At 45.7% G+C, this 22,949-nt stretch overlaps 2 protein-coding genes across 3 annotated transcripts; one reads left to right on the top strand and one right to left on the bottom strand.

Moving 5' to 3' along the window:
• Positions 1-62: 62 nt before the first annotated feature.
• Positions 63-8,029, bottom strand: hars (histidyl-tRNA synthetase). Of its 2 annotated transcripts, XM_027017066.3 has the most exons (14): positions 7,870-8,005; positions 6,813-7,135; positions 6,084-6,173; positions 5,808-5,927; positions 5,639-5,734; positions 5,252-5,377; positions 4,857-4,964; positions 4,644-4,742; positions 3,915-4,008; positions 3,039-3,166; positions 1,936-2,211; positions 1,358-1,474; positions 898-1,044; positions 63-268 (listed from the first exon to the last, which is right to left on the bottom strand). In XM_027017066.3, the coding sequence occupies exons 2-14, from the start codon at positions 6,921-6,923 to the stop codon at positions 206-208; spliced, it is 1,575 nt and encodes a 524-aa protein (XP_026872867.2). In that variant the 5' UTR covers positions 6,924-7,135; positions 7,870-8,005; the 3' UTR covers positions 63-205. The 2 variants fall into 2 exon arrangements, with proteins under 2 accessions (XP_026872867.2, XP_026872868.2); XM_027017067.3 differs by lacking the exon at positions 6,813-7,135 and having other exon boundaries at positions 7,870-8,029.
• A 147-nt stretch (positions 8,030-8,176) lies between these two features.
• On the top strand, positions 8,177-20,957 carry trappc11 (trafficking protein particle complex subunit 11). The gene is made up of 30 exons (XM_035534585.2): positions 8,177-8,344; positions 8,782-9,015; positions 9,415-9,584; positions 10,000-10,070; positions 10,157-10,271; positions 10,392-10,491; positions 11,081-11,154; positions 11,260-11,356; positions 11,482-11,615; positions 12,112-12,259; positions 12,582-12,675; positions 12,774-12,853; positions 12,949-13,027; positions 13,118-13,172; positions 13,375-13,520; positions 13,667-13,728; positions 14,161-14,293; positions 14,752-14,882; positions 15,253-15,408; positions 15,565-15,752; positions 16,273-16,421; positions 17,324-17,445; positions 17,554-17,673; positions 17,798-17,863; positions 18,157-18,313; positions 18,610-18,721; positions 19,136-19,227; positions 19,341-19,474; positions 19,837-20,004; positions 20,429-20,957. Exons 2-30 carry the CDS (start codon positions 8,812-8,814, stop codon positions 20,468-20,470), a joined length of 3,399 nt encoding a protein of 1,132 aa, XP_035390478.1. The 5' UTR covers positions 8,177-8,344; positions 8,782-8,811; the 3' UTR covers positions 20,471-20,957.
• The last annotated feature ends 1,992 nt before the right edge of the window (positions 20,958-22,949 follow it).

Genomic DNA, 22,949 nt, shown 5'->3' with positions numbered 1-22,949 from the left:
CAGTGCTTACAAAAGCCATCAACGCATCTGTTGGCACAGGCTACTAGAAAAAGAACGGCACATTTCACGCTTACTCCAGTTTATTTTCATACAGGCAAGCAGTATACTGAGAGCAGAACAATTGCTATAACTCCTTACATATGGTGATGAGAACGTCTGAGTGTCAGGTGTGCTGACAATATTTAGTAAAGAGGGATAAACAGATCTATGGCAACTTAGAGGTCCTTCTCTTGAGCTCTTCAACTAGTTCTTCCCTGGGTACGTCGACCTGTAGAGGGTGAACACAGATGAGGTTAAGACATGGTTTGCGACCCTTGACCCTGCAGCGCTGGGACTTTATGACTGTTAAACTTGACTAAGACCATCTAAAGCATGAAGACTATTTTTGGGAAGTGGTATTTTCCACAGCCAAAGAATGACTAGCAAATTTATATTAATCTTACATATGTCGGTACTTTAGTAGAGGGTGTTTACTGGAAGCAGGTAGCCTTGTTTATCACCGAATATAATGTAAGAAATGCAGACAAGAGTTTGTTTTTTTAAATCACGCCAGATGACAAGTTAGGAAGGTGTTGGCCATACTGTAGGGCACTGTAGACCAAAGGTCAAAACCGCATTGGCAGTTAAAGGGGTTAAAAAGTAACCCAAAAATAACAAATAACTTTCTTTAATATAATGCTTTGCATTAGGTTACAGATAAGTATTTAAAGGGTAATAAGTAATCTGTAAAAGGATACATTTTTAAAGTAACCCTCCCAAACCCTGCCAATAATGTTATACTGTCAAGATGCTTCATTAGATGGTGCATAACTAAGTGTAATATTCTAATATTGTATAGTAATATTTTTGCCCAAGGTTCGTGTGACCAGGGCTCCTGGAGCTGGGCTGTAGTTGTACCTCTTCTCTGCTGGCCACTTTGCGCAGTTTGACAACTCCGTCTTTGAGCTCCTGCTCCCCCAGAATGGCCACCAGGGGGATGCCAGTCTCCTCACAGTGCTGCAGCTGTGTCAGAAGCTTAGGGTTCTTCTTATACAACACCTCAGCCTGGGGTCACCACACAAAGCATGGCTAAGTACATGACTGTTTACGCCCAGGATCACCAGATAGACAGTACGGTAAACTACTCTTCAGCATGGGGTCACCATACAGACAGTATGAGTAAATACAGTACTATTCAGTGTGGGGTGACTATACAGAGCACAAATAAAAATACACAATGCCCTGGTGTTGGCATGAAACAGAGCAATAGTGATGTAGGGCTGCTCAGGTTAAATATATAGTGATAAAAACAAGGTAGACTTGGCTGATTTTAAATATGGTAAAACAGCCAAACTTGTAATCACACACACACACACACCTTAATTCCAGCATTCCACAACTCAGTAGTTAGTTTGAGTCTCTCTTCCAACAGGTTCTTCTGTGCTGAGGCTACCAGAACTTGTGTTTCTGTCGTGCGCACTTTCTCTGCCAACAACTAGAGAGACAAGTGATAACCCATAACTTCACAACAGAGCGTTGAAAAATCAAACCTTGTTTTGCATCAATGACAGAATGCCACTGAAAGCACAACTTCTCTGGAGTCTTACCGGAGCAGCTTGAACATCTGAAAATCTGAGACATTTCCTAATAGATTAGATCAGTCATAAATACAGCATGTTTTAACCCTCTTGTAGGACATGTGGTAGCAGTGATGTCTCAGTAGTTAAGGTATTGGCCTAGTAATCAGAAGGTTGCCAGTTCAAGTCCCACCATTGCTGGGTCCCTGAGCAAGACCCTTAACCCTCAGTTACTCAAGTTGTGTTCAGTCAGAATTTTAAGTCTCTTTGGATAAAAGTGTCAGCTAAATGCTGTAAATGTGTGTGTGTGTCTTTAGCCTCATGCTCTCTATCGCCCCCATCAGACTTTATTGTTTTCCTCAATTTTCCAGGGACTTACCTCTGCTTTCTGTTCCATTATGGAGAAGATCCTTTCGATGCCGATACTGACGCCCACGCAGGGCACCTTCTTGCCCTTGGGGTCAAACATGCCCACCAGGCCGTCGTAGCGCCCGCCTCCTGCTACACTGCCCACGCTCACACTCGCCTCATCGCCAGGCAAGGCCCCATTCTGCTCGGCAACCACAGGCGCCTGAATCATCTGAGAGAGAACGGCCTCGTAGATCACACCCGTGTAGTAATCCAAACCCCGTGCCAGACTTAGGTCAAACAACACCTAGAGAGAGACAGACAGCGAGTGATAGTGAGTGAGTGTGTGTGTGTGTAAGAGCATGTCAGCAGTAGAACGTGCTACATGCAAAAAGGAAGTTTCAGAATGTCAGATTAAAACCCTTGGAGCCTAAATGCATATGCACCACAAATGCTAGCAGTGGTTAGCAGTAAACAAAAGGCAATAGTAATTTCTTTAGGTAATTTGCATCATGCTAAATTATGTCATTTGCATAATTATAATTTGCATAAACGACAAGTGACCCCCTACAGGCTTTCATACATTTTTAAGAAAGATTACAGTTTTAGGAAGAGTTGTTTAATACATTTTATAGTGGCTCTTATTTAAAAGAGAGAGAGAGAGAGAAAAAAAAAAACAGAAGAGAGGTAATTGAATATGGATGGTCTTGAATCCCTTATAATGTATTCAAAAATACAGACCTGGGTAGTTCAAAGTTTAAAAATTAAAAATCCTTCCCTAAATGTTGTCCAAGCTGCTGGGACTTGCTAATTACCAACATCCAACACGAGGAGTTCACTGTGAAATCAACTGAATGGTACAAGACAAGGGCAGAATTCTTGAGCTCAATATGTTCCTGCTACCAAATAAGTTCACATTCAGTGAATACCTACTGCATATGGCCGATAATTTGTAAGCACAAAAAATGATTTGTTTGATCTAAACTAGGTCCTACTATGCTTGTTTCACACAGTGAATTAATTTAACCATGTTGGAAACTGGTTTTCGCTCACAGCCCTGGTCCCAGGCTGTTATCAGACCGCGTCTGCATGCCTGACCTAGTGACCCTGCCAAACCCTGGCCTGCACACTCACCTTGTCTGTGACCTGGAAGAGCTGCAGGTAGCTGAAAAGCTGTTTCATGTCGGCGAGGCCGGCACAGGCCTGCTTGCTTTGGGAAAGTTTAGGGTCCTGTAACAGCCTCTCCGCCAGGTCCATCCCACCTGCAGAACACAGGGGTTAAAGGGTCAAGGGTCACAGCAGAGCATGTGCACATTTTTGGGTGACAGGCAAGAACTACAAAGACTTGGAGGAGGTAGAAGACCATGAACACCGATGGGTGTTTAGATGCGCAGAGATGCCCTGCTGGCTTAGAAGACCAACAGAGCAACACCAAATATGTTGTAACATAACGCCCATAGGATAAACGCCTCTGCACTCTGCACAAAACAAATAACAGATTCGTACAGCCTTGAAGGCGGAGCCTCGGGTCCCTCACTACACGGCCCAACCCATTAGAGGCACTACAGAGCTGGACCAGCTTTACTCTACTGGGATTCGGACCCATACTCTTTGGAAAGCTGCTTGTGGATCGCAGCTGCTGTAAAAAGCGCTACAATAATAAACTTTGCTTGCTTGCATGTCATCAACAAATGAAGTCGCATGGAAATGACAGAGTGAACAAGGTAGTCTCAATTCGTAAACACAATAAATGTTTTATATTATTGTTTTTATTTTGTAGAATGCAGAAGGATGGTATATGGATGTGTGCGGGTTTTTCGTTTAAAGCTTTGAGGTCCAGCCCAGGTATATCAGAGCAGGGAACACACCCACACGGATCACCAGCTGGTCCACAATTTAGTTTCGAACCAGCACCTAGCACACCTTAACCAGGCGGTTGGTCAACAACTGTAAAAGTCTGATTGGCTGTGATTGTGTAATCCTTCCCTCTCTTCTGTCTGAGCCACTCACCCTGCATGCTAACGTACTCGCCGATCTGATCAGCCACGCCCTCGGACAAGCCCTTCTCCTTTACCATCTCATTCTTGACATCTTCCCAGGACGCCTATGGCACACGCATGCACACACGCATTTACATTTACGGCATTTAGCAGATGCTCTTAACCAAACCGACTTACAAAAGTGCTGTCATTTACTCATAGAATACATCCTAGCCAATGCAGCAGGTTAGAGTCCAATACACACACACACACACACACACACACACACACACACAAAATTTACTTGCTTGTAAATGCAACTACACGTTGGTGCTTTTTACCTAAAAACAATTTGCGATTCAAGGTTTTCCTCCTATAACAGTCCAATTCATAAAGGGCTTTTTAAATATGCAAATGAGCTGAAACAAGTGTAATGCTTTTTAATTAGCAAATGAACAGTATCAAGTGTGTTTGAGAGGTCACACCCATAACATCATTAGTGTATCAGCTTCTAACACAGCAGCATAAGATCAACATACAACTCTCCTTCATAGCGTCAGAGGAGGCCAAACTTTGGATCAAACGTACATTATAAAGCGAACAGAGGAACTTTACGTTATATTTTCAATTGTGTAACAAAAATTATAACACTAAAATCAGTTTAAAATTAAAAGACATTGTAGATATTTTAGCATGTTCAAGCAAATTATCACCTGACTTTTGATTTCCTAAGTGGACAAGTGGCAGTCAGCACCCTCACCTTGTCCAGTTTGTCTACGGTCGAGCAGATGGTACGAAACTTCTCATCCGGAACGCCGCACATCGCAAACATTCCATCCAGGATACGTCTGTCGTTCACCTGTAACACCACAGCAACAAGACCCAGACTCTTTGATCCTCAGGTCTCCAGATAGCATCTTTAAGCTGCTGGTATCTGTTGGACGTATCTTTAAAGCTGCGTGTGGCTACTAACCTTAATGCGAAAGTCACCAAGGTCCAGTTCGCTCAGGATCTCATAGACGATCTTCAAACACTCAGCGTCTGGGATCATTGGGTCGTACTGACCTGCAATGTCAAAATCCTACAGCAGGAAGAGAGGGTTGTAGGTAGAGCCATTCAACCCCACACACAGGTTATAGTGTTGTTCTCTCTGCCTAGGTGTTCAGTGACCTCGGCGAGACGAGACATGTTTGCTGTTGGTTCCCATGAATTCTTAGTGTGTCTTAGTGTAAGCTACCCTTTTGTTACTGTGTGTTACATTTAAAACAAATAATTAGTGAACACAGAAATGAACAACTATTTGGGTCTCTGGTTTGGATAACAGATAGAAAAAAGTGTGCGTAGGAAGCGTGTGGGAGTGGTACTCACACATTGGTAGAACTCCCGGTAGCGACCCCGGGTCATGGCGGGGTTGTCTCTGCGGTACACTTTGGCAATGTGGTAGCGTTTGATGTTGGTAATTTTGTTCATGGCTAAATAGCGAGCAAAGGGAACCTGGACGCAGAGAAGGTAAGGAAGAAAACACACACAGCCGTGGTGACGCGGCAGGACACACACACACACACACACACACACACACACACACACACACACACACACAGACAGACGTGTTGACCCAGCAGCGCGCGCGCACACACACACACACACACATGGCTGTGGTGACCCCAACAACACACAAACACACACACACACAAACCGGCTCAGTAAATCAGAAGAAATCTCTCTTAAATCTGGTTAAATAGCAGGAAAGGATACTGTGAGGTCATATCTCAAAGAGAGTAGCTCTCCTCCCTGGTCCTTCAGGTCGTAGATGAGTTTGGAATCTTCGCCATACTTCCCTGTCAGAGTTTCCTGCATCATTTAGAACATCCTGTTAGTAACACGACAGCACGTCCCACTGGGATGCGAAGGGTGGCAGGAATACCTTCAGCTCAAAGACTGGAGTGTCGATGGTTTCAGCACCGTGGCGTTTAAAACAGCCGATGATGGTGTTGAAGACCTTTTCTCTGATGGCCATTTGTTTGGGGTTGTAGTCTCTGGTCCCCTACACACACACACACACACACACAGCAGAAGTAAGCTAAATAAAAGCAATCACAACCCGAGTATGCCTAAACGCGTGTCATAAAGAACAACACACACACACACACACACACACACACACACACTCCCACTCTCACCTTACTGTCCTTGACCCTACCTTGGCTGTTTTGAGAACAAACACATGCTTGCCGTCCTCCCCTCCGAGCTGAGCCTTCAGCTGTAACAGTTTGGCCACTTCCTCATCAATCTGTGAGATTTAAAACATGACAGTGCATAAAAAAAAACTATGAAAAACACTAAATAGTAAAAAGCCATGAAAACACAAAATACTTGTGAGCTGTGAAGAAGCTTTGCTTAATCAATGGAGCTGCTTCTCTTGCTGAACATAAACTACATGTTCACATCTACAGTGTTCACCATGCTCCCCAAATCACCAATCAGTACAGTGTTCACCACGCTACCCAAATCACTAAACATGTGTTCTCTATGTGTACTACTATATGACAGTATAAAACACATCACTGTTCTGCGTGTTTGGTACTGGTTATATAATGGGGAACACTACACATCACTGTTCTGTGTGTGGTTTGTAGTTTCCAGATAGCGGTGATATGAAAACTCCATAACAAACTTGCAACCATTATGGCTTAGAGACCAGAATGAGCAGAGAACAGCAGTCAGATAAAACTAGAACAACAAAATCCTCTCCTTTACTGCATTTACACACTTATCCTGACTGTGTTTCTAACCACATAAAAAACTTCAGAAATATCTAAGACAGCTTTACGAAGAAGAAAACTAATGTGACTGTTAAGAAGGCCAACATGTGTAAGAGTCCTAGGGCTGCTGAGCGCATGACAGGTGTGTGACACCTGGAGGCTCATACCTGAGACACAGTCATTCCAGAGAGGACACGCAGAGCGCGGAGACAAGGGGCAGCACGTCCAAGCAGCAGTCCCACACAGACACGCCCATAGGCCATCGCCACAGGGGCCATTTTGATGCAGGCCCACACACACACACAGATCAGGGCAGCCCACCAAAGTCAGCACATTCAGGAGAGGTCCGATTCCGTTCCACGGAGTGTGAGGCAGTATTCCAAGAGTTCAAAGTGTCAAGTAGTCAGCAGATGAGGAGGATAGGCATCGTGAAAGGTATCCGTGGCAACAAGCAGGAAGAACAGGAGAAAAGTGGTCAGCGACGTTATCACTAGGGGGGAGGGGCCACAAGTGAGGCATCATGGCAACAAGGAAGCAAAACATGGAAGGAAGGTGTCAAAATCAACTAGACACAGCATATACACTCACAGCATATACAACATTATTACAATCATCTCTGTCTCTTTCACTCACACACACACACACACACACACTTACCATACTCACTCAAATTTAAAAAAATCCAATAAAACGTGAATGCAATGCCGTACAACAAATAATAACAAATAAAAAAATAACAACAATGAAAGTGTGACAGACGTGTTTGTAGCATTTTTATCTGTCGGCTACGTTCAAATAGCTGCTAGCTGCGAAACGGCGCTTTGCCTTTCACACATTAAAACTGAGAACAAACAGTGCGCGAGAGATCACCAGCAGCACTGGGCGGCAACCCCACACCGCGTGTACTGGTGTATCCTACTGGTGTACTGGAGACCATCCGTTAGCTCCTCACAGCAAACCCTGAAGTGCTGACATTGCATCAGGAGCTTGGTTTAGCGGACTAGCTCAGAACCTGTGGCTTTATACACGAAATGCTGTGACTATGTTGGACAGGAGGCGAGATCAAAGAGTACGTCCACAGGGATCACAGCCTCGCGCGGACACGAGCGTCCGCTAGCTAGCCAAGCCAGCTAGCAAGCATCACGCACTAACCACGTCAGGTGGTTACACACTGCTGCGCTCGGAAAATCGTGAAAATGTGATTGAAGTTCCATTCCCACTGACCTGGTCTTTGCTGGCCTTTTCGGCTTTAAGTCTCCTGACAACCTCTCCTTGAGCTTTAATGGCTTCTTGTATCTGCGCTTTATCGGCCATGGCCCCTCAACGTTAGCCGGTGATCCGAGTGCGCAAACTCGTCGCGCACATAAGACGTCAGCAAACCATAGCCAGCGATAGGAAACAGGTCAAAAGGAAAAAAAGAAATACATTTAATAATTTCGTATAGGGAAATAATTAGCCTTTCGCGATTCAGTCTCTGGTGTTTTTTTTAATGATCTTAATTCTTTCACACGGCACTGCAGGCAAGGCGCACATGTTTTAGATGTCCAGCAGATGGCAGTGTTCGCCCGGTTATTAGAGACGCACAAAACCACGACGAAGGAATCGTTCGTCACGGGTTGTCAATTTGATCAATGTAAACGGTTACAAACAAAGTATTTGTCTAATTAGCAGTTACCCTAGTATGGTGAAGACGAATACGGTAAATATCTGTCAGTTATAAATGAATGTCTTTGGGTCATACTGAATGCATATTGATTGGTTGTGCAGATACAGTTAAGGTTTTGCTACCCAGAAAGCAAAAGAAAGGTGCGCTAGGATTAGCGTTAGCCGGCTAGCTACCCAGCTCTGATGCGTAATGGTGCTTTCAGGAAGGCTGAAGAAGGTGTATTTTCACCATGAGGAACGCTGAAGCGACATTTCCACTGTGTCTGTTAGACAGCTTAACTTGCAGGCTAGCTGACTTTCACACTCGTTACTAATTAGCTAGCTAGCTAGCTAGCTATATCGCTGTCAACCGTTTAAATGAGCTAACCAACTCACATTTCCAATAGAAGAAGAAATTGTGCGATTTATTGGTGTGTGTCGTGCAGTTGTAATGGACTCTTTTGGAATTCCTGTCCTACCTGGCTGTTTCAGTGCTAGCCTGAATATCTGCGCTTTGGGAAGATGAGTCCGACACAGTGGGACCTGCCTCCGGAGCTGTGCTGTAGACCCATGGCCTTCGTGGCGCTGACAGGCCTCGACGTGGTCTACAACGCGGTCCACAGAGCCATATGGGATGCCTTCTGTGCCAACAGGAGGGCAGACAGGGTGCCCATCTCCTTCAAAGTCCTTCCAGGGGACCACGAGTACCCAAAGTGCAGAACCAAGGTAAGCATTAAGGATGGGTTAAATGTTAAGAATGTTAAGCAACTAAATCTCTTGACAGATATTTTGCTCATATTAAATCATAGAGAGGCTGCACAATACAGACACAAATGCAATATTGCAATTCCTTTGCTCCATATTGTGATGTTCTTTTAAATATATTAAATCACATTTCTAACCTCTTGAGATGATAAAAATTGGCCTGCATCGTTTAACCCGAATAATTCACTTTTATTTTACCACACTAATGCCGTGATCCATAAAAGCACCACACAGCAAAATGTTTGCAATTACTACGTGGCTCTTTTATACATCGGAGTCTTCCATGACGTTGGTCTCGCCGATGCCGTGAGGTGATGCGTGGCCTTGCCATGACCTTGCTATGTCCTTATGTCCTACCAGAGAACCTCGTATGAGTGGTACATCCCCAAGGGCATCCTGAAAACGGGCTGGATGAACAAGCACCTGAACCTGGTCCCTGCCCTGGTGGTGCTGTTCTATGAGCTGGACTGGGATGATGCCCAGTGGAAGGAGAAGCAGTCGGAATGTGCCACTAAAGTGGAGATCGTCAGGTCGCTATGCCGCAGTGTGACCCTTCAGTCTCTTCTTAATTGTCTGCTAAGCTTGCGTCAAAGACGAGTAGTCCCTGTACCTTCACATATACAACATTTAGCAGATGCTCTTATACAGAGCGACTTACGAAAGTGCTTTGTCATTTCCATCCTAGTACAGTACAGCAGATTAGAGTCCAAGATACCAACGAACTAGAATACTGTTGAGATACAGAGATACTGTTGATGAAGTGCAAAATACATATGCGCTATGTAGCAGACAGTGACGGTGTTTATTGGTGTGAGTTATTAGGTTATACAGTGTGCTGAAATGGATGAAATGGTTATTTTGTAATTGAAGACTCGAGGTGGTTTGTTGCTAACGACCAGATCCATGTAACCATCTAATGTGTACTGTGGTTTTGTTTTTACACAGAACGAGTCTGCAGGGAAGAAACACTAAAGTTGCAGTTGTTTTAATCCAAAAGAAGACTCCTCTCCCACCCGGTATAGCTAAAGACCACCACATCTCAAAGGCTCGTGTTCTTCCTCGACGAGGGGGTGGGGCTAAAGGTGTGTCTGTGCCCTGGCAGGTGAGGACGTGGTGGCGTCGGAGAGGGCGGCAGCTCTGTGCAATGCCTGCGATCTCTCCGGGAAGTCTCTGTTTGTCCTCCCCCACACGGACCACCTGGTGGGCTACATCATACGGTAGGAGAAGCCGCCGACCTCTCCGTGGAGCTTACGTGTGTCGTGTGCGCGGCACCCGGTACTCATGCAGCGCTGCCTTGTGTCCTCTCTACTCTGTTTCCATGTGGCGTGTCTGCGCAGGCTGGAGAATGCATTTTATGAGCATGCTCAGACGTACTACTACAACGAGATACGCAGAGTGAAGTCGCACAAGGAGTTCCTCAATAAAACCACTCATCAGGTAGTGGACACGCAGCCTGGGCAAACTGGTAAACTTTGAGCTTTAGTCTTGTCCCTGTGGTCTAGATGGGGTCAGGCCATTAAGACACTTCTTGTATACGTGAAGATGTAGAAAAGAAAAAAGTAAAGTAACAAAAGTTACTAACAGTGTTGGGTTTTGTGAAGGTGTGTGTATATGTATATATTATTATTTTATTTTTATTTTTTTTTATATTAATTCTTCTATTGAGATGTTTTTTAAACAATCTGTATATAGTAATGTTAAACCTTTGTAGAATAGCATAATTTAATCTGAGTCTTTTTGTATAGGAGCAAAATTAATTTATGCTAAATTTGTTGATATTTGACAATACCCAAACCGCATATACACACGCCATGCTTATTATTAACTTGTAGGAGGAGACTGGAAATGGCAGTATTTGTCCAAGATCTCACTCTAATTGAATCCTAATCTAACTCTAATCCTAATATAACACTAACCACTAACCTAGCTCTAACCCTAAACCTAATATAACCCTACCCTAACTCTAGCCTAATCTAACCCTAACCCTATTCTAACCCTAACACTTCTGTTAAATGTTGTGTTGCAGCTGCTGTTTGTGAGGCATCAGTTCAAAACAGGCTTCTTCAGTGAGCTGAAGCAGGACACGCAGAATGCTCTCAAGTGTGTTTCTCACCTCCCTGTTCACACCTTCAGCTGACTACAGAAGGAATATGTGCCACAAATAGCCCAGTTTTCGACCTGTGTGTTTGTTGTTTAAATCTGTAGACACTATAGAAGTGCATATGGCCTCATCCACGAGCTCAGAGCCCATGAAACCAACATGCTGGAGATCAAGACTTTAGCCGGGTTCATCAACTACAAAGTGAGTCAGGGCTCGTTCTGTTTGTCCGCATGTGGCACAGGAACTGACACAGCCAGGCTTCCTGTTCTAAAGACCGTAGTCATTCTGACCAGCCTTCCCCGTGCGTCCCTCTGCCCCTCTCGCAGATCTGCAGGCTGTGTTTCCAGCACAACACCCCCCTGGACGCCATCGCCCAGTTCAGGAAGCACATCGACCTTTGTAAGAAGAAGCTTGGTAGTGGCGACTTGGCCTTCGAGCACACCGCCTGGATGTCCAAACAGTAGGAGTCTCTCATTCTACATGCTTCATTTATTGTCTGTGTAGACAGGGACCAACCAAGCGCACATACCTGTGAGGCTCACAACCTTAACACAGTAAGCAGAGACGTGGTCTGTGTTTGAACCCGAGAGGCTGTTTTTCCTGCGTTTGGTGTTTTAGCTGCTGTGCAGACGTGTATTAAGGCAAATGTACAGCTCCGTAAAGGCTGCGTTGGTCCCACTGCCCTCAGTTTGGGAACTTCACTGTACATACACGTGACCTTGACGCCTCAACGCTACAACACTACTAATCCTTTCAGTATATTAAAGAAGGGTTATTTAATATTATTTCAAGTTTAATTCACCTAATATGTAATGACTTCTTGATCTGAGTTCTGCTCTTTTACATTGCATTTTTTGTTGAGCAACTCTGTACTGTGAGTTGCTCAACACTTTGCGTTCTCTCTCTCTGTCTCTCTCTCTCTCTGTCTTTGTCTCCCCTTCTATCTATCTATCTAGGTTCCAGTCTTTTGGTGATCTGTTTGATGAGGCCATCAAGCTGGGCCTCACAGCCATCCAGACACAGAACCCTGGCTTCTACTACCAACAGGCTGCCTGCTACGCCCAGGAACGCAAGCAGCAAGCCAGCCAGTTCTGTAGTCATGAGGTTGTCTCTCTCTCTCTCTCTCTCTCTCTCTCTCTCTGCGGATGACCGCCTTAGTCATTCATATCACTCAAGCCAGACATTTCTGTCCTGAGATTCGATTATATATAGTGATGTAACACTTGTGTTAAAAGGACTCCTCAGTGTGTTGAGCATCCATAGTAGTGTTGCCCTGATGTAAGGACACATTTTGAGCCTTTTTCCTTCTGTTCACTAAGACGTTTCAGCTGATGGTGTAGAAAACAGCCTAGAAGAACACTAGAGTCCCTCCGATACTGCGTTGCTCCAAAATGAAGACTGACTTGTGTTTTGCTACTGTCCATAGCCAAATGTCACTTATCCCCTGCCGGATCCCCTGGAGACCCTGAGTGGCGTGCTGGACTTCTATGGGCAGAGAGCGTGGAGACAAGGCCATCAGAGTGAGCACGCGGTAGCACGTGGACACCATGCTGCACTGCAGCTCTGCGGTTTTGCACTCGGGCTGTGTGTTCTATGACCCGTTGTTTTGTCCCCATAGGTATTGACCCCCCTGACCCCGACAGAGAGAAACAAGGCGTCCTCGCTCTGCAGATGAAGGAGAGATCTGTCCAACACTCGGTCTGCTGTTTCATGCCGTAGCGTTTCAATCCATCGCCTTTTAACTCCGGAAGCTTTAGCATTAACCTAAAACTTTAAATGTGTGTGTCCTACAGGAGCTAATTATTGCACTACTCAGCAATGCTGTTGCACAGTTCAAGAAGTACAAGTGTCCTCGAATGAAGAGTCATTTGAGTGAGTGGGCAGTGTATTTGAGTGAGTGGGCAGTGTTTCAGGGATGAGAAGATAAATGTGTATAGTCTGCTAATGAACTGACTTTTGCAGTGGTTCAGATGGGCGAGGAGTACTTCCATGCCAAGGAATACACCAAAGCCTTAAAGTGAGTCCCTTGTCATCGGACTCGTCTCACAGTCAGTCTGTTGTTGGAGAGGGGTTTGTGGTGCCATTTGTAATAATAGAAAATGTCTTTAATGCACTAGAGCTGGTGGAACAAAGTTCTTGCCAATGAAATGTTGGAGTTACTTCCACTCTGAGAGGTGCACACTTGTGGAGATTTTGATATTATCATTTGTGTCCCACAGGCTGTTGGACTACGTTATGTGTGATTACCGGACGGAGCGCTGGTGGAGTCTGCTGACATCTATACTGGGCACTGCTCTGAAGTGTTCATACCTGACGGGCCATGTCAAAGACTACATCACCTACTCTATGGAGCTGGTGGGAAGAGGTGTGTGTGTGTGTGTGTGTGTGTGTGTGTGTGTGTGTGTGTGTGTGTGTGTGTGTGTGTGTGTGTGTGTAGGAGAGCGTAGTGGAGAATCATAGCCCTCTTCTGGAACTTCTCATCAAGAGTGGTGTGTCTGTGTATGTGTCCAGCTTCCACTTTGCGGGAGGATCAGAAGTCCAGGATTGAGAAGAATCTTATCCGAGTCCTCATGGTAAGTTCCCTTAACGAGAGTGTACTGAGGGTTTGGTTTAGTCCCAGTGCACGGGCAGGTTGCCGTGTGGCATCCGTGTTGCCGGTGTACCCAGGAGAGATGGGACAAGTTGTGCTGTAATGTAAAAGGTCAGCGGAGTAATGGGTCGCGTTTAGTGAACGAGGAGAGAGAATTATCTGGCTGTGAAATGCGGTCAGTATTGGGGAGGGCTTGTAGTAACTGAGCTGATCACTGTGTGAATAGCTAAACAACTATTGTGTGTAATGATGCTGCTAAACACGTATTTTATATCAGCATATCGTTAAATATAAAGGGTTAATGTCACAAAAATGACTGTGGCCCAACCTTCTGTTAAACCCCTGAGGTGCACCAGGAAATATCACTGCAGGAGAAACAGACTCTGTTGTGGGTGTTGTGTTTGTGTTCTACCAGAACGAGGTCCCGGAGGAAGAGCCGAACTGTGACGCAGGCTCGGTGAGGGCCGCACAGGGCCTGTGGGGTGAACGCCTCACTTTGGCGGCCGGGAACGAGTTCACCATCGAGGTGCAGGACTGTGTACCGTTCAGTGAGTGCAGACAAAGAGGAGTGTGTTTGTGTGGTATTGGTGTCATGTTCAACATCCAGACACAGTGTGGATGACTCACATGCATGCACACACACATACATCTTGTTGGTTAATCGTATTACAACATTGGACGTGATGCTGTGTGTAATACTGACCGATATCCTGAGATGTTCCAGATAAGTGGTCCGTCAGTGTAGATCTGAGCGTTTATAGGATCTGACAAACACGAATCATTAGGTAGAACAATGTGTGTTTAATACATTTCAGTCTTTTTTCTTATTGTCTAGCCACACATGTGCACCCACACGCATCACCACGAGGCATTTGCACGTCTTGGGAGCCACCAGGTGTAAAGGTGTTCGGTCCTAGCTGTGTGTGTATTAGGCCTGGGGCCAGCGTTGGACCTGGTTACTGTACTAAAATAATCGGTCGACTGCTGTTTGCTTTGTGCATCTCAGTCCAGTGCAAGGCCAGGTTCCTGTCTCCCAGCTTCCACGTGGATGAGCCCGTGCAGCTGCACGTGTACCTGCGGGCAGACTGTCCCCACCCCGTGCGCTTCGCCAAACTGGGCGTCAGCCTCAGCAACCAGGTACAGCCTTCCGATCTCACGTGCACAGAAACGCACGCGGTTTTCCTGCATAAAGGAAGAGAGAGGCTCAGCTATCATACGGGGCCTAGTATGACCACATGACCTCGTGTTTATCACTGTTATGTAACATACTGCTGCTGAAATGAAGAAGGAAACACAACTTGTTTTGTGCATTTAATGGAGCAACATGGCTAAAACCTGAAGTTTTAGATTTTTTGGAAGTTCTCCTCTGCATATTGAGGAGCAGGTGTTTTATTGGTCAAACCTTTTAAAAAATCTCTGTGTTGACTTCATTTGGTCTGTTGTTGTAGAGCAGTAGTCATCTTGATTAACTCGTAACCAGTATTTTGTGTGCGTGCGTGTTTTTCAGGAATATAACCAGTACTGCTTGGTGGAGGAAGCATGCAAGGTGAAGGATATTCTAGAACCTTCCTCTCAGGAGAACATGTGTCTGGTCCCCGGAAAGACCCGGAAGTACTGTTTCAAATTTGTGGCCAAGACTGAGGATGTTGGCCGGAAGATAGAGGTACAGAGATGTAGAGAGTCATGTCCAAACAAACGCAGGATGTTTCTGACCCTTCTGTAGTGAAGGAAGTTGTTTTGTCTTGTTTCTGAATGCTGTGTATGCGCGTGTGTATGCGCGCGTGTGTGTGTGTGTGTGTGTGTGTGTGTGTGATTTTAGATCACCCACGTGGACCTGATGCTGGGCGTGGAGTCTGGCCGCTGCGTGTATTTGAACTGGCGGGGCGGGGGTGGGGATGCGGCCTCCGCTCATGAGGCCTTACAGGCGTCGCGATCCTTTAAGAGGAGAACACGTCTCCCGGGGCAACAGCTCGAGTGGGACACTGTCTCCGTCCAAGCCAGCACCATGTGGGTTATCCGTGAAGGCCATTTATAGTGGTGTAGTACTGGCTTTGTCCAGCAGGTGGGAGTGAATATCAGCTCTCACTGAGTCTGGGCCATGTCCAGACGCCCTGCTGTAGTCATGTGACCCGGTCCTCACCAGGGAACACGTGTGTTTATTGGTGGTCATGGTTCTGAGGGGCTGGGTTTAGATTTGTTTTCCAGTAAGTTTTGGCAGACAGTCAATGAGAAGAAAAGGCAGAAGACGAGTCATTTCTGAGGTGGTCTGAGGTGTTGCTCTCTTCTCCGTCTGACCTCCTGATCACTTACAGAACTCCTCAGTGTAATATTATCTGTTGATGTCTGTCTATGCTGCACAGTCTGAAATGACCCAAGTGTAGATGAGGCGGGTGTGTTGTGTGGTTTCTTCTTCTGAGTGATAAACCACTGAATTAAGCTTCATGTGTCTGACTTTCTCTTTGCGTCCATCTGTGTTTCTCTGATCGTCTCTGTCTGTGTCTCCGTGACTGTCTCACTGGTCCTGTAGGGTCATATCCCGAGTGCCCCGGATCTCTGTGCAGCTGCGTCATGAGCCACCAGCACTGACCAATGAGATGTACTGCATGACGATCACCATCCAATCAGAGGAGGACACGGTGGCCAGAGACGTCTGTCTCACTGCTGGCCTCAAACCAGGTACGTACACACAGCTCAGCACAGGATTTGGTAAGGTATGCAGCACATAATTCACACACAAGTTCTCACACACACACACACACATACACACACACACACGTGTCACTCCACTGCTGCATTCCATTCATTGGCTTCCAGTAGCTGCATGTATCGGATATAAAACTTTGATGCTTGCCTACAAAGCCTAAAATGGATCAGCTCCTCCATACAGGAGGTGAAAGGTCAAAGCCCGATCCGTGCCTTGAGTGCTTTGAACCTCAAGTACGGCTTGTCTTGAAACACGATACTTCAAGTGTCATGGAAGACAAGCATGGAGACTATTCTCTGTCCTGGCTCCTGTGCAGACAGCAGAGTCCCTTGCGGTCTTCAAACGCAGACTGAAGACCTGTCTGTTTGTGGAATATTTAAATGACCACTGATCCTGCTCCTGTGTTGACTGACTAAAACTCTAGTACTTATTGTAGGGTATTGTTTATCTGTGAATATCTATATTTATGGCATTTAGCTGACTTTATCCAAAGCAACTCTCAATTCTGACTGAACACAACTTGAGTAATTCAGGGTTAAGGGTTTTGTTTAGGGGCACAACAGTGGTAACTTGGCAGTGGTGGGACTTGAACTGGCAACCTTCTGATTACTAGTCCAGTTCCTTATTGCATTAGTCGTGTTTCACACTTCTAGGCATCAGCATTGATCCCTGTATTTCTACAGTATTCTAGTTCGTTGGTATCTTAGACTCTAACCTACTGTACTGTATTAGGATGTGTTCTATGAGGAAATGACAAAGCACTTTTGTAAGTCGCTCTGGATAAGAGCGTCTTAACGCTGTAAATGTAGAATTCGGTGCATTAATTCACGTTTATAGTTTATACCCCCATGTGTTTTGTGGTTGTTACTGTTAGGTCAAGATGCAAATCTCACGCAAACAACCCACGTGACTCTGGACAGCTCTGAGGGGTGTGATGACGCCCACCCTGCACTGCTCACAGATATCGTCGTTGGAGATCTACAGCCAGGACAGAAGGTAGGAACTCACCCAGAGCATAAATACATCAGCCACGACACCATGCAGGAGTCACACTGAGCAGAAGAACCAAACGGGTTATCAATTAATGATTGTGTGTGTGAATAGATGGAGAAGAAGCTGTATGTGCGCTGTGTGAACACGGGTTCCAGGATTTTTCTCTTCCATGTCTCGTACGCCATCAGTAGCACAGTGGAGGGCAAAGACATTGCATGCAAGTGCCACAAGGTAAGAGCCCCCCTACCATACACTGGGCATGGGGGCCAGGGGGTGGTGATCCGCTGGGTGGGGGGCAGGATGTGGGGCTCAAATGAACTGCGCCTGGATTTTGAAACCTGTTTCTCATGTTTAGGATGAAACGGTTACCATAGACACAGTGGTCCCCTTTGAAGTGGCTGTCAAGTTTGTCTCCACAAAGGTACGGCCCGCCCTTGTGTGTTACTCAATCCTGTGTACAACATTTCTGACCAATACTGCATTAGAATCATATTTATAATGTATTAAAATATATATTGCAATGCAAATATAATTCCTGTTTAATTATAATGAATAATATTGGTGTAAATATAGATTTTGGTAGTTTTCACTTCTCTTTTGAAGACACCTGTATTATTCTTGTTCTGTCGGGTTTTTGTTTTAACCCTGTCGTATTAACTTGTAAAATAAAAAGCAATCATCCTTTCATCCCTCTCTCTCTCATCCTCTATTCAGTTTGAGCACCTGGAGCGCGTGTACGTAGATGTGCCGTTCCTCCTGATGGTGGACATTCTGAGCGCCTCGCCGTGGCCTGTGCACCTGGTGGACAGCCAGATACAGCTGGCCTCCAACATGGCAGCTGTCGACCTGCCCCAGAGCCAGGTGGCAGCAGGTGAGGGAGGAAGGCTCTGCCCACCCTTACAAACCATGCCCCCAGACATGAACATGCTCCAATAACCAGCAATCGAAAATGGATGGAGCTGGCTGGGGTGTGTGGGGGTGGGGGTGTTTTTATTTATTTAAAAAAAAAAAAAATTTATTTAATGGTCATGTTTGATATGGTACAGGTTTATTATTTATTAGGGTTATTTTCAGGTTATTTTGAGCATGTGTGTTTGGGTCTATAAAGTCACTGTATAAAAATGGTTCTCTAGTGGTAGTGAACTGTAATGCTGTGTGTGTTGGCAGTGGTGCTGCAGACCGGCGAGTGCGCGAGTGAGTGTTTCAGCCTTAAATGCCCTCCTGTTCAGAACGGCACCAGCACGGTGGCAGCAGGTCACTACCTCATCTCCTGGAAGAGGTGTGTCCACCCCCTCACCTGTCAACCGTGCGTCTGAGCACTCAGTGAGGCCATGGCCCAGGTCACTGCTCCTGCACAGCCGATGCAGGCCCCGTGGGAGCTGGGGACTGGCTGAGCTGAATTGGGAGGGGTCAGGGGTCACAGGGGTCAGGGGTCCTGCAGTGCTATGGCACTTTTCCAGGCTAGACTGAGTTAACGGCCTGTTTAAATTCCCTCCTCTGCACCCTGAGGAGTACATACAAGATCCTTATTACACACACATGCACGTGAGAATCACATCACACGGGATGTGAATTTCTGGATGATTCTGGGTAGACATGCAACATATTCAAGAAAGGAAGAAAAAGAAGTTAAACAGCTTTTGTTTGTTTTAATTGTTATTTTTTTAACACATGTCTGCTTGCGCCTTGGTAGAAACTCTGCCCACACTGAGACGCCATTGGTTAAAACGACTGTGGTCCTTCCACATGTTATAGTTGAGACAATTCCTCTGTACGTCCACGCTGGTGAGTCACATGGGTCCAACATTTACACTTGAATAGTGTATTGTAAGTATTAATAATAGTTACCGTTCCTGTTGTTCTCCCTCTCTCTCACCCTCTCCCTCCACGCACCTCAGAGCTGCCCTCCTTTGGCCGTGTACGGGAGTCTCTTCCCGTCTGGTACCACATTGAGAACCGGACGGGTATGGTCCAGGAAGTGGATGTGTCTGTGGAGCCCAGCGATGCCTTCATGTTCTCTGGACTCAAGCAGGTCGGTTCCCGGAGGTGACCGTGTCCCAGGCCAGAAGGTCACGCTTCAGATAAGGGCTGGATGTCTGTCTAACTTGAATTCTTTACTCAAAAAGGAGCATAAGTAACAATCCTGGAATGATGGCAGTCATTTCCAGTGTTTTACACATTATCTTCATGCTCTGGAGCAGAGTACATTTTGCTCCCTCACGCTGCGTGGGGGCGGAGCATGTGTGTCTGTTTCAGCCAGGCTCACGTTGCCAGATTCTCTAGGGAGAGTGTCTGGTGATTCTGGTGCCTTTTGCCCAATAACATGGCCAAGAACAAGGAAGTTTTGACTGACATGAAAACAGCCAATCACGAGGTGCGCGGGTGTGTGTCTAGGTGCGTATGAGGATCTTACCAGGCTCGGTGCAGGAGATGGTGTATAACTTCTACCCCCTGATGGCCGGCTATCAGAACCTGCCTTTGCTCAACGTCAGTGTCCTGCGTTTACCCAGCATCCCTAGCCAGCTGCTGCAACGCTTCCTCCCCACCCGCATCTTCATCAAGGTCAGGCCTCCTCTTCATCAGCACGAACCCTTCCTCACACTCTGTTACGTAATGCATTATATACACACAGGTTGTTAGAAACATCAGCATTGTAGTGTGCGTTGATGGTCTCCAAATTGATAGATGAACCACTGAGTGTGCAGAGTGACTGTGTAATAAAATGGTTGAGTTTACTTCTTACACTGCGTGTTGTGGCATCAAGTATGTCTGTATGCCGCATGTATGAGGAGTTTGCCTTCTTTATGACTCAAGGAACGATATTTGTGCTTAACACCAGTAAGCCTTATTTTAGTTGCCTTTTGCTGATTTGGCGATCAAAGTGGTGACACCTGCCATGGTGAGGCTTACCACAGGGAGTGACCCTTCACTGAGATTAGTGATGAGACAAACATGCTTCCCCCCCCCCCCCTTTCTTCCTTCACAGCCGCAGGGAAGGAAAGAAGACAGTTCTATTGCGGCAGCGTGAGAAACCTGCTGAACCCATGGACCTGCTCCCTGAACCCACCCACAGCTGTTCAGCAGATTCAGACTGGGGAACTGGTCTTGCATCATTGTGAAAGAAAACATTGCACCCAGAGTCCTGAGATTCTCCGAAGAAAAAAAAAAACACCACCTGACTGCTCTGATTAGTCGGACCAACCACCACCTTGGCCAAGGGTGTGGGGGGGTGAATGTAACTAGTTTGTGATGCAGTGACTTGTAACTTCTGATTTAATGTGTGGTATTAAACTGCTTTGCTCGAATCTGACAGATCAAAACTGATCTAGATCGTTGCTGTGATGCGCACCAAAATAAGTTCTATTCATGGCTCTTATCTGTCTCTCTCTCTCTTTCTCTTTTATTTAACTGCTTTAATTGTGATTCACCTGCTGCTGTTATTTATCCCATATTAGTTATGTCAAAAGTCTAAAATGTCACGTAGTAAAATAAATACTAATCATCTCTCTGGCAAATTCTTGAGTGAATAATTGTTTCCTGCTGAGGAGTAAATTAGACACGTCAAGGTCAAATATAACTTGTCACACCATTTTCTGCATGTCTGGGAAAGAAGTTTCCAGAGGAGGGAGGTGTTATCTCAGTTCTACACACGTCTGCGTCTGTCTGCTGTAGAGATGTCACGTGGCCATCACGCGTTCATAGCATATTTCCATTCTCTGTCCCAATCCCCATATAAAATGAAATGGATTTACACACTTTGTTCTTTGCTCTGTTCTGTTTTATACATGCTACTCAAGAGTTATACGAATTCTAAGCTGGTGTGGTAATGTAAGAAAGGAAACATCTGAATCTGATAATACTCCATATAAACCACCCCTAACCCAAATCCATATGCCTTCAGGCATTAATGTCTAAGGCGTTGGGGGCAGTGGGGCAATTCAGAGAATGTAAGGCCCCATAAACATTTGCTTAGATAAAGTATCTCTTTTCTCCACATCTGCGCTTGGCAGTTAAGGCAGAGAAGTCTGTAATGTAGAGGCTTGGCAAAGTTCACATGCTGTAACTGTAAAGGGAAATGCTCGGTCACTTTTCATTCTGCTTTACACACACACACACACACCTTTTGAAAGAACGTTACACAACGAACACAGCAGATCACAAGCTCGAGGCTACGGCTCTAAGTGAACAGCTCCAGTGAACAGTGCCACCCAAAGGTCTTGCTAGAATCAGCCTGATCACACCTTGTCATCATGGTCTTCAGTAGCATTTGAACGTTAGAGCCAGGTGTGTTGGAACTAAGCTATGTATGGGACAATATCTCCAGGACCACAGCTGGGCACAAGGGACTTACCATATCAGCCCTGCGTATCCTGTCCTACACTATTTACTGGTTAAATTCAGTAATAACATGCTAACATATGATTCAAAATATTAACTATTTTCATTCTCTTTAACCCCTTTAGTTAATTTCCCTGTGGGGATCAGTGAAGTCTTTTCTTTATGCCATTCCATGCCAATATTAATTGTGTAACTTACAGCAAGCTTTACTCCATTCACACACGTTTTTGTAATCCATGCATGTTTAAGTCACTTTTCAAAAGTCAGGCCACCACCTTGTACCTGGCGTTGCAGGGTGTCCTACCACAACCCGAGAAGCCGCTGTAGGCGTGAGCTGAACGCTTCAGGGTGTGGAGGCAGATTAGCAGGGTGGTGCTGAACAGCCAGCAGGCCTGGAGCAACTTATGGAGAATCACTTTCACAGTAGCTCCTGTCTGAAAACTGCTGTCGAGCTCTCCCAGCGTTGCAGGACTGCGTGCGGACGCCAGTACGTCTTGTGTACATGTAAGTTAGATGGCATGTAACTTACATGCTAAGCAGCATGTGACTGTGGAACTATTTAAGAGACATAAAAGTAACTCGTCCTTGCTTTGAAGGAGGACGGTATGACCTGTGTCAGCTGGTGTGCTTTGTGTTATGAAATGTGAAGGAAACTCCATCTACATTCAAATTCATTGTACTTTGGACTGAAGCCAGTGTCATTTTTCCACTCAGCAAGGTAGGTTCAATCAAGGTGTTCCGATGTTCCTCCAAGCCATAGATTAACATAACAGGTTTTCCCCTGGAGAAGAGTTCCTCCATTTTACTTCTCATGGTACATACACAGCCGACACAATCCAGTCAAAACAAGACTTCCTCACCAGCACCGGGTGTTTAAGGTAAATCAGTCTTAATTCAGATGATAGTCCTTAATTCAGCCTTAATTCAGGTCTGGAAGTTTGAAGAGTGGATAAAACATCATTAATATAGGGTCTTGTAAACTGCCACTCAGGTTAAAACTCAGAGACTCAACAAAGCAACGTTGTGTTATGTAAGCAACGTCATGTTACAGGTCAAAGTTCAATACGCAGTGAGTTTCACACCACCGCAGCTGTTCCCCCTTCCTGCCTGTGTCTGGCCACACCCCCTGCCCCTCCCACATTACTCAGCATGTTTCTGAGTCTAGAAGA

This window comes from Electrophorus electricus, chromosome 4 (assembly GCF_041902795.1).
Source record: "Electrophorus electricus isolate QZ-2024a chromosome 4, ASM4190279v1, whole genome shotgun sequence".
In the NCBI taxonomy this organism is placed as follows: domain Eukaryota; kingdom Metazoa; phylum Chordata; class Actinopteri; order Gymnotiformes; family Gymnotidae; genus Electrophorus; species Electrophorus electricus.
This window is presented reverse-complemented; position numbering and strand designations above follow the sequence as displayed.

What these genes read in the sequence shown, in the direction of transcription:
- trappc11 (XM_035534585.2), top strand. Translation starts at nt 8,812, where the DNA reads ATGAGTCCGACACAGTGGGACCTGCCTCCGGAGCTGTGCTGTAGACCC. An exon ending in AGAGATCTGTCCAACACTCG is followed by an intron (nt 12,854 to 12,948) that starts GTCTGCTGTTTC and finishes TGTGTCCTACAG; the next exon opens with GAGCTAATTATTGCACTACT. An exon ending in TCCGTCCAAGCCAGCACCAT is followed by an intron (nt 15,753 to 16,272) that starts GTGGGTTATCCG and finishes CTGGTCCTGTAG; the next exon opens with GGTCATATCCCGAGTGCCCC.
- hars (XM_027017066.3), bottom strand. Translation starts at nt 6,923, where the DNA reads ATGGCCCCTGTGGCGATGGCCTATGGGCGTGTCTGTGTGGGACTGCTG. An exon ending in TTGTTCTCAAAACAGCCAAG is followed by an intron (nt 5,928 to 6,083) that starts GTAGGGTCAAGG and finishes GTGTGTGTGTAG; the next exon opens with GGGACCAGAGACTACAACCC. An exon ending in TAATGGAACAGAAAGCAGAG is followed by an intron (nt 1,475 to 1,935) that starts GTAAGTCCCTGG and finishes TTGTCTCTCTAG; the next exon opens with TTGTTGGCAGAGAAAGTGCG.